This window comes from Hyposmocoma kahamanoa, unplaced genomic scaffold (assembly GCF_003589595.1).
Source record: "Hyposmocoma kahamanoa isolate Upper Pololo Valley unplaced genomic scaffold, ASM358959v1 86074, whole genome shotgun sequence".
NCBI lineage: Eukaryota > Metazoa > Arthropoda > Insecta > Lepidoptera > Cosmopterigidae > Hyposmocoma > Hyposmocoma kahamanoa.
In genome coordinates, this window is record NW_020654294.1 from 1,812 (window position 1) to 12,464 (window position 10,653).

The following is a 10,653-nucleotide window of genomic DNA, read 5'->3' on the forward strand; positions in this document are numbered from 1 at the left end:
AGTAGTAACATACGAAAAGACAAAATGGGCAGTAAACACCTTTGAACCGTACAAAGCTCCGGGCCAAGATGGAGTGTTCCCCGCTCTCCTACAATGGGGCGGGGGGACACTGGTCCAGCACCTGGTCAACATCTTTCAGGCCTGTCTAGCATTCAGCTATGTGCCCTACAGCTGGCGAGAGGTAAAAGTCATATTTATACCGAAACCAGGTAAAAACGACTACACTGACGCGAAGTCCTTCAGACCAATCAGCCTCACATCGTTCTTTTTGAAAACATTAGAAAGGTTATGTGACAGAGAACTGAGGGATGGAGCGCTTAAGAACATACCACTACACGGAAACCAACATGCATACAGTCAAGGCAAATCCACTGAATCAGCCCTACATGCCGTTGTGGGCAAGATAGAAGTGGCCCTCAAAGACAAAGCAATCTGCCTAGGCACCTTTATCGACATTGAAGGAGCCTTCGACAAAACCAACTTCTCCAGCATTCAATCAGCACTGAGGAGGCATGAAGTGGATGAAGTGCTCATCAGCTGGATTAGCAACATGCTAAAATTAAGAACAATAAAAACGACAGCAAATATGACCCCATGGGCCATAGTAGCGAAGGGATGCCCTCAAGGAGGGGTACTGTCGCCTCTGCTGTGGAACATGGTCGTAAATGACCTCATCATTAAATTGAACAAAGAACATTTCTATACAGTAGGATATGCTGATGACATAGCTATACTGGTAACAGGAAATTATGCCAATGTACTCTGCGACATTACACAAGCTGCACTCCGGATTGTGGAAAGATGGTGCAGGGCATATGAACTATCGGTAAACCCAACAAAGACGGAACTAGTAATGTTTACAAACAAAAGACTACTGGGTAACTACCTACTACCCAAACTCTTCAGTACAGAACTACAGATATCAACCGAAGTCAAGTACTTGGGAGTAATACTGGACAACAAGTTGAATTGGAACAAGCATATGGACAACAAAATTAAAAAAGCCACTATCACCTTCTGGCAGTGCCATAGAATGGTAGGTAAACAATGGGGACTCTCACCCAAAATAACACTATGGCTCTACACAGCAGTGATAAGACCCATGATCAGTTACGGCGCGATAGTATGGTGGCCACGAACCAAGCTGACGACCGCAACCGACAAACTGGAAAAATTCCAAAGACTAGCTTGCATGGCAACGACCGGCTGCATGAGGACAACTCCGACTGCGGCCCTCGAAGCGATGCTGGACTTGCGACCCCTCCCAATGTTCATTAGACAGGAAGCGGCGTCAACAGCAGTGCGTCTTAACAGAGCCGGCCTTTGGAAGCACATGAGGACCCCACATACAGAAATCCTTTATAAGACAGTCAATGAGGAACCGCTACTGGAGGCGGCTGTGGATAGGATCCCAAAACAATACATCTTCGACAAAAAATACAAGATACAACTGTTTGAAGATCCAAATGAAGGACTGAACCCCAAAGAGGTCCGCGTCTTCACCGATGGATCTAAAACAAATTCAGGAACAGGTACTGGGGTATTCTCAGAAGACCTCAATATCAGGATATCAACACCGCTTGGTGACCACAACACAGTATTCCAGGCTGAATGCATGGGCATCAAGTTGGCGGCAGAAGCAATCATAGCGAGAAGAGTAAAGAACCACTCCATAAGAATACTCTCTGATAGTATGTCAGTACTTCAAGCACTGAACAGCTATGACATAAACTCAGGGCTCATTTATGAATGCCATCAAGCACTCATGGAGGTATGTATACAAAACCACTTAACTCTACAGTGGATTAAAGGACACAGCGGCTCACGGGGCAATGACGCAGCAGATGAACTAGCCAGAAAAGGGTCGGAGACGGACGCAGTAGGACCAGAACCCATAGTGTCCCTCCCCTACCAATGGTCCAGAACAACTATACACAAAGGTACAAAAACTTCACATAATAATACATGGACCACCCTTACGGTTTGTAGACAGGCGAGGGAAGCACTCCCAACGCTCAATGCCAGTCTATCACGAATATTAATTAAACTCAACAGGCAAGAGCTTCGCACTCTAACTGCCGCCCTAACAGGTCATGGTCCATACAATAAACACCTTTTCAATTTAGGTATCACAGACAGCCCTCTATGCAGAGCGTGCATGGAGGGGGAGGAAACGGCTGCGCACATCCTACTACAGTGCTCCGGCGTGGCCAACTACAGGGCAAAGTACCTTGGAGTGCCAAGGTCGCTCCCCGAAGTCTTCAGCAAACCGAGGAGGCTGCTGAGATTCCTGGAGGAGCTTGGGTGGCACGAGTAGGACCCTGCACCCACCACACGCAAAATAGGCGCCTTGTCGTCGAGTTGCGGACACCAGCCCGTTACACCAAGTACCAAGTACCAAGTACCAAGATCTAACCCACTGCCGTAATCATGTCGCGATCGGTTTACAGCATGCATCGCCGTGTTTGATTGATCAGTGAATAATTGCACTTTCATATTGATGACTTGATTTGTTGTGGTCACTTAGTTTTTATAAAAATGATTAATTTATTCAATAATACAAACAAACACACAAAAACAAAATATTAACAGTGAGAAAAAATATGCTGTTTATTTGTTGTGCCGAATGCAAATTTCTTACTGTGGAGAAGGACAAAAAACAATTACATCATTCTTTGACCATAATAACATTTCCAGTTATTATAAGTTAAAGCCAAGCACTTGATACCCACATTGTTATTTTGTTTCAATTTGATTTCATTAATTTGTTTGTTATCTAACTTATTCCAAGCCTTGATGCCAGATTTCACAAAAAAAAAAATGCTTACACATTTTATGTGTACACATTATAATTGAAGATAGTTCAAATCCATTGTGATGGGGATCCTTTAAATTGGTTGTCTGGCAATAACAAGTAGCACTTAAAATTTAACAAAGTTTGCAAGAGTTTATATGAAAAACTTGTCTTTTGAAGCTGGTCTCGTTTATGAAAATGAATAGAACCAACTTTTACCACTTAATGCAGAAAAACTGGTTTTCTTCCACCATAATTTGCCTTTATTTGAGTACTAAATTTACAGATAGCGTTATCTAACTTCAGAGTTCTTTCAGTTACAAGTAATAAACAAATTGTCAAAGATTCTGTAGTTGTTGTTTATCTTATTACTATCATCGTTAATCAATAAACCAATTTATTTGGCGTACTGATTATGAATTTATCTCAGTTTTAAACATCCAGCATCCAGCCGGAGAGAAAAAATAGGCTGGATACCGGATAGTTACCGGGTATCCATTTCATCTCTAGTAACTTAAGCCTTACCTCCGGCAGATACTCCTGATATAATGTTAGGTTGTTCAAGCTGCGGGAATTCTACATCAAGTTCTTTGGAACTCTTGCTTGTTCGGATTGTCCTTATGATACAGTCTTGAGCAGAAGTTTCCATTGCTTGATACTCAGGCAATGCTTTAGTCTGTATTGCTACAACATTAGCACTAACGGCCAAATATGGCCTCAGTAGCTGTACTATTTCACTGCTCATCACCAAGTTATAGTTCTTTACAGTACAAATGTATTTGTTAGACATTTTAAATTTAAACAACTGTAGATTCACTTCAGGAATCCAATCAATAAGCTCTAATCTGTGATGAGTTTGTGATTTTATGCACTGTGACAGATATTTTCCTTCCATTATTACAAATGTTTCTATCTCTTCAGGACTTTTCAGATCTTGAGACCATTTTAAACTGCAAGTAAATTTAGGTGAGTGCATAATGAGCTACATAGTTTGCAGATAGTGTGCTATTGTGTGAGTGTCATCTAATAAAAACGATTTAAACCAATGTATTACAAATGTACATATTTAGCTGTACTATAAAAAGGATATTGTGATGTGAAGAAACTTGTAAAAAATGGCTCATCAAAGATGAGTATGCAGAAACTTACTCTTTTGTTTTGTGTTGCGGATTGATTTCATCCCAGTCCTCCCATGCCGTGCGGCTTACAGGTTCAAGAATTTCTCCAAATGTTGAGCACATTTTTAAGTAATTTATTTTTATTAAAATAACAATAAAATCAAACTTCTTGACAAGTACCAAATACCTATTTCACAGATAACTGTAGACAGACCTATTTCTTTTTTTATTTTTTCTTTTTTTTTTATTTATTGCTGGCCATGGAAACAAAGACCTTCAGCCGAAAACATAAACGTTTAATTATATTTCTGTAAATATGGCCACCACAAAGAGGATAGGCAATTTGAGGCGGCCGATACGGGTATTTTAGTTCGAGATTCGTATAATTTCGCGTTTTAATCTTCGATTAAGGCACAATAGCACTATCCTATTCCACTTTAAACTAGATTTCACAAAATAATTGAAAGTCAAAATAAAAATTTCTTCTTCATCCAGTGTTGCCAGACTTTTGCGAAGTTAATTCGCCAATTTTTAAAATTCAAGGAAAATAATTTTACAATAATCCTGCTTGCTGCTGGAAATTGAATATGAACTTTCTTATTTCCCCAATTCTCCACACGTAGTAATACTCAAACCCCCAAGTGAGTTGTTTTACAACTCCATTCCCCACAAAATCCCCAATCAAGTTTGTAATTCCCCAGACAGTTTATTAAGTAGCCTAAAATCGCGTTTTCCTATTTCAAACATAGCCTAAATATCGTCGAGTCGCCGATCACTTTTTTAGTCGCCGCACGCACCGTCGAAGTAGCCTATTGGCGAAAAATTACCTAATCTAGCACCACTGTTCTCATGCATGCTGTGTAGGGATATGAAAAAGTATCGATACTTTTTGGTATCGAGTACTTTTCCTTCCGATACCGATACTTTTGTACTCGATACTTTTCAGGTAATAGTACTTTTTGACAAATATCACATCGGTTTAAATAATTCCTACCTCGGACACTATTACTTATTATTACTCATCTCAGTCAAATTAATTCATATCAGTAAAAAATGATCAATATACTGTATTTGAGATACATTCCGGAAAGTTTGTAATTAAATTTCTGGAAACTTTCTATTATTTCAGAAAATGTAAGAAATTTTTAGATATTTTCACGAAAATGCCATTCTCCGGTATTATTCCTCAATATCCCGAAATTATTCCAATGTCCCCGAATTACCAATTTGGTTTCACCGTGTGCCACAGTTCCGAGGTCAGTTTCTGCCTTCGTTTTCGGGCATTAATGAGTTTTAATCCGATTAAAATCGAATCTAGTATTACGTAGGTATAAGTTAGAGTATCTCAATAAATCCAGTTTTCTAGAATTCGTTCGACAACTGCACCGCGAAAAGCCAAAAGAAATAAAAAACGTGTAAGAACCATAGAGTTGTCATTGGTATTGTATCAAATTATAAATATATAGCTATACGTTTGTCATTGTACTCCTATTTAACCTTAATCGTACTTCTTTGATCCTTTCTTCCAAATTATTTTCCCTTTTCATTGTTTTCCGTGAATAACTCCCTGTTTTGCAGTGGCACAAACGCAAACCGCAAAGTGCCAGAAACAAAACAAAAAAAAAGAACGAATGAAGTGTCACTTTGACAGCATAGTGTTGTGCATAATCGTTTCCGTTATGTCATCGATTTCGTTAAATTAATATTTGTTATAAAATGTTAATAAGGAACAAATATTAAGGATAGTTTTTATAGGCTTGTATAAGTTCTTTGATTAAAATATTGTATGGCAAAGAAATTGCGTAAAAAACGTGATTTATTAAATATTTACTTATTAATCGATTAGCTCGATAAATAAAAAGTCGGAAAATGGCGGCTGTACTGCGTGGTGTGATTCTTTTCGCCAAACATAACATTCGTTCAGTACGATTAATCTGTGCAGTAAACTAGAATTTGATTATGTTAGGTGTATTTGTTTTAGAAAATATAAGGTATTTCCATTAGTTAGTCATGTTAAAGGTCAGTATATTCACTAGCAAAGTAGCAAACTAAGCGTTAATTATTTCGTGTCTCGGTATTAACATTAACCTAATATTTTCTAGGATAAAGGGCAAGTCACCTTTGAGGATAAATGGCCTTCTATGCGTCCCATCGTACTGAAATTGTTAAAGCAAGAGCCGGTAACACAAACAGAATGGCAAGATTTGTTCGGAGCAGTGCATTCTGTGTGCTTATGGGACGAGAGGGGACCCTACAAACTGAGAGACGAGCTGCAACATGACATAATGATGTATATTAAACAGGCGCAGGCACGGGTATTGGCACAGCGCGAAGATCAAGCATTGTTGAAGGCATATATCGCTGAATGGGGCAAATTCTTCACCCAGTGCAACTACCTGCCTACACCATTTCGACAGTTGGAGAACTCTATTAATAATATTAGTAAAGTAACAAGTACCAATTCATCAAATTCGCAAAAAAAGAACAATAATAACAACATAGAGGATAGTCTGGTGCGTAAATTGATGTTAGATTCATGGAATCAGAGCATATTTGTTGATATCAAACAAAGACTTCAAGATTCTGCAATGAAACTGGTGCAGGCTGAGAGGAATGGAGAATCTTTTGACTCGCAACTTGTTATTGGAGTTAGAGAATCGTATGGTGAGTCCTATGTCTAATGGTATTTTCAGGTTTTCTCAATACTTTTTTCTAAAATAATTTGTTAATATTAAGTTATATTTCAGTGAATTTATGCTCAAATTCAGTGGATAAGCTGCAAATCTATAGAGAGAATTTTGAAGCCGCCTACATGCAGGCAACAGAAGAGTTCTACAAATTGAAAGCAAATGAGCATTTGTTGGCTAATGGAGTTCAGTCATACATGAAGTATGCTGATCAAAGATTGAAAGAAGAGGAGGCTAGAGCTCATAGATATCTGGAGCCTGGTAGTGGCAGTGTGGCTGCTCTTACTCAGTGTTGTGAAAAAGTTCTCATTGGGGAACACCTTCCCACTCTACTAGCTGAAAGTGCACCTCTGATTAAAGCTGGTGAGACTGAAAAACTACAACTCATGTTTAGACTTCTAGACAGAGTGCCTGAAGGAGTTACACCAATATTAAGAGACTTGGAAGCACATATAGTCTCAGCCGGCTTAGCTGATATGGTAGCTTCAGCTGATATCATAACATCAGATTCAGAAAAATATGTGGAAAGATTGTTGGATCTGTTTAAGAAATTCAGTACTCTAGTAAAAGATGCTTTTATGGATGATCCACGATTCCTAACTGCCAGGGACAAAGCATACAAATGTGTAGTCAATGATACCACAGTTTTTAAATTGGAACTTCCCTCATCTGCTCTTCTTCGTGGTGGTAAGGGTACAGCTCCTGAAAGCAAATGTCCTGAACTTCTTGCTAATTACTGTGATATGTTGTTACGAAAGACTCCATTAAGTAAACGATTAACTACAGAGCAAATAGAATCCAGGCTGAAAGATGTATTGTTAGTTTTGAAGTACATTGAAAATAAGGATGTGTTCATGCGTTACCACAAAGCACATTTAACAAGAAGATTGATATTAGATTCCAGTGCTGATTCTGAAAAGGAGGAAGACATGGTAGAGTGGTTGCGCGAAGTTGGTATGCCTGCAGATTATGTAAACAAACTGGCACGCATGTTCCAAGACATCAAGGTCAGTGAAGATCTGAATACTCAGTTTAGAGCCGACACAACGAGACATGATGCCATTAATATTAAGATTCTGAATGCTGGAGCTTGGGCTAGAGGCTCAGAGAGAGTAACAGTTAGTCTTCCCTTAGAATTAGAAGACTATATTCCAGAGGTTGAAGAATTTTATAAGAAAAAACATTCAGGTCGTAAACTGCAATGGTACCACCATATGAGTAACGGAACTATAACTTTTGCTAACTCAGTTGGTAGATTTGACCTTGATGTCACTACTTTCCAAATGGCAGTCTTGTTTGCTTGGAATCAAAGGCCTATGGAGAAAGTTACATATGAGAACTTAAGACTTGCCACAGAACTCCCTGATCCCGAATTAAGGAGAACTTTATGGTCTCTAGTTGCTTTCCCTAAACTGAAAAGACAATTGTTATGCTATGGACCTCTTGTGCAGAATCCTAAAGATTTCACCGAAAACACTACATTTTGGGTGAACCAAGAATTTGCTCTTGTTAAAAACGGTAAGCCTCAACGTCGCGGGAAAATTAATTTGATTGGCAGGCTGCAGTTAAGTACTGAGCGCTCTCAAATGGAAGATAATCACTCTATTGTGCAATTAAGAATTTTGAGAACCCAAGAAGCGATTATAAAAATACTGAAGATGCGAAAACGCATTACCAACACTGCCCTGCAGGTAATTAAATTCCTTTTGTTTTTATCCAAGTAAGGCATAGGTTTCCCAAACATAGGCAAGATAAAAAAATTTCAGAAAAAAAAACGATAAAAATTATTTAGGTGTAGTCTTAGAATAATAACGCATAGAATGATAGTTTCATATCAAACGAACTGTCACAAGTGAGGCAAAAATCGAATTCATGTAGGCTAGTTTTAGTACCTAGTAGGTTAATTTTCGGTTTTAGTGAATATTTATATAAAAATACAATTGAAATGCGTTACTTCCTTGTGGAATGTGATGTTAGTGTCTATTTTATTTTTGCCTGTTCTGTTTTTACACCCATTTACCGCACATTTCGTCATTTTTAGCAAAAATTTTTGAGCTGTTCGTGGTGCAATTTGACCTTGAGCACTGACAGCCCGCCCGCTCGTGTAGGCCCTTTGGGAAGCCTCTAACTTGCCTTACTTAGCGTGCGCGGGCTAGGTTTCTATGCGTTATTATTCTAAGGGTGTAGTGTAATTAATTTATATAGATAATTCAGGTATATTTTTTCAAATGCAGTAGCATCCCCTGGACAGCATCAACTTTTTCAAATTGCTTCTGAAACCCTTACCGCCCTTTAGGACTCTTCAGTGCTGACTGGGAGAGAAATCAGTTACTACCTTGAATCATATTACGCCCCAGTATATGAGGGAAGGTTAAAACTTTCTTTACATGGACATCACTTTGTCGCTTTGATTGTCATCAATGCTAAAACCATTAATTACACTGCTGCTCAGTAGTTTTTTCTGCTGATATCTCTAATACTAAAAAACGAAATTTCACATGGTTTTGGGACATGAAAATTTACTTTATTTGTGTCACAATTATCTACAACTATTTGACATTAAATAGTACATTATTTTTCCAGTAAGGTACTTTAGAGGAGATTATCTAAAAACAGTATCCATGTAGATAATGTTGCCTCACATTATTGCGACAGCTTGTAGGTTTTGAATAGAAGAACAGCCCTCTTCTACATTCATTTTGATTATAGTGAGCTGCGCGAGCATGCCTGCGTGACTTCAGCCAATTCTCTGTTGGGCTAGTAGTGCCTTAGGTGAACTGCCCCGGGTGTACGACCAGCACCCGCCCTATTTTCCAGATAGGTACCGGAGTTGGTAGGCACGCTCACTTCCTTCCCGCGAACAATTTATATATATATGTATGTATGTATGTATACATGTATAATGTAAATTCCTTGCAGAGCGAACTTGTGGAGATATTGAAGAACATGTTCCTACCATCTAAGAAGATGATAAAGGAGCAGCTGGAATGGCTGATCGAACATAAGTACATGCGCCGTGACGATGAAGATATAAACACTTTTATATACATGGCCTAGAAGTTCTTCTCCACTGTTGTAAATGAAATGAACAAAATCAAATAAATTATTTACCGAAATATAAATTTTTCATTTTTAATTCGTCATAACTGAATTGTTGGAAATTCTAACTGCATTTCTGTCTATCTATGGTTGCCCGTATTCAATCGCATTTAATTAGCAGAATCACATGTTATTACACTAGTATAATATGACTATGCTTAGAATAAGTATGTAATTTTTGTTTTGTCTAAATACATGACGATTTTTACGTTTTAATATATTTGGACGCGGCTGTACTCAAACGTAATTGTCTTTTTTTTTAAATGAATCTGCTTTTTAATGTGCTAAGTCGTAAATTAAATTCTACACTAAAAGTTATTTTTAACCGACTTTAAAAAAGGAGGTTCTCAATTCGACTGTTTTTTTTATGTATGTTACTCGATAATTTGTGAACCGATTTGACGATTATTTTTTGTTGGAAAGAGGGTACCTAAGATGTGGTGGTGATTTGAAGAAAATATTCCACCTCTAAGGGTTGTAGGGGATGAATGACTTTTGAGGTCGGTTTTTTTAGTACTCTGCTGGTTTCTTATACAAATATCAAGAAGCATTAAAATCGAAATAATTTCTTTTTCATTAAGTGTCTTAAAAAATTTTCATGTGCGACCCCGCATTTGCACTCAATTGTAAAAACTTGTCTAACTAACAATCTAATAAATATTGAATTCTTCGTGCTAAGAAATCGACGTGTCTGCTACAGTAAGATTAGAATGGTCTTGGACACGACAAGATATTTGTCGGCTCTAGCTACGAAAACATGTTGCAGACGAGAAAATGATATATGTATGTATACACAGATGCGAATGCTTTCGGGCTAAGTCTTCCAGGTAGCTGTCGTTTTACTACCGACTGTGGGAAGAAATATGCTGTTGTATATGTTGACTACTAAGCAACACCCGTTAAAGCGCATATAATAGGGGTTAAAGTATGAAATTGCCGATTTGTACTGAAAATC

At 38.1% G+C, this 10,653-nt stretch overlaps 2 protein-coding genes across 2 annotated transcripts; one reads left to right on the forward strand and one right to left on the reverse strand.

Moving 5' to 3' along the window:
• Positions 1-3,308: 3,308 nt before the first annotated feature.
• LOC113234974 lies at positions 3,309-4,089 on the reverse strand. Its single transcript, XM_026470491.1, has 2 exons — positions 3,944-4,089; positions 3,309-3,744 (listed from the first exon to the last, which is right to left on the reverse strand). The coding sequence occupies exons 1-2, from the start codon at positions 4,033-4,035 to the stop codon at positions 3,309-3,311; spliced, it is 528 nt and encodes a 175-aa protein (XP_026326276.1). The 5' UTR covers positions 4,036-4,089.
• A 1,713-nt stretch (positions 4,090-5,802) lies between these two features.
• Positions 5,803-9,710, forward strand: LOC113234972 (cullin-5). The gene is made up of 4 exons (XM_026470488.1): positions 5,803-5,931; positions 6,015-6,576; positions 6,660-8,290; positions 9,519-9,710. The coding sequence occupies exons 1-4, from the start codon at positions 5,923-5,925 to the stop codon at positions 9,654-9,656; spliced, it is 2,340 nt and encodes a 779-aa protein (XP_026326273.1). The 5' UTR covers positions 5,803-5,922; the 3' UTR covers positions 9,657-9,710.
• The last annotated feature ends 943 nt before the right edge of the window (positions 9,711-10,653 follow it).

Bases quoted from the DNA above. Each gene is read 5' to 3' on its own strand.
- LOC113234974 (XM_026470491.1), bottom strand. From the start codon at position 4,035: ATGTGCTCAACATTTGGAGAAATTCTTGAACCTGTAAGCCGCACGGCA. The intron at 3,745-3,943 runs GTAAGTTTCTGC...ATTTACTTGCAG, and splicing joins CCGCAACACAAAACAAAAGA to TTTAAAATGGTCTCAAGATC.
- LOC113234972 (XM_026470488.1), top strand. The intron at 6,577-6,659 runs GTGAGTCCTATG...GTTATATTTCAG, and splicing joins TGGAGTTAGAGAATCGTATG to TGAATTTATGCTCAAATTCA. The intron at 8,291-9,518 runs GTAATTAAATTC...AATTCCTTGCAG, and splicing joins TTACCAACACTGCCCTGCAG to AGCGAACTTGTGGAGATATT.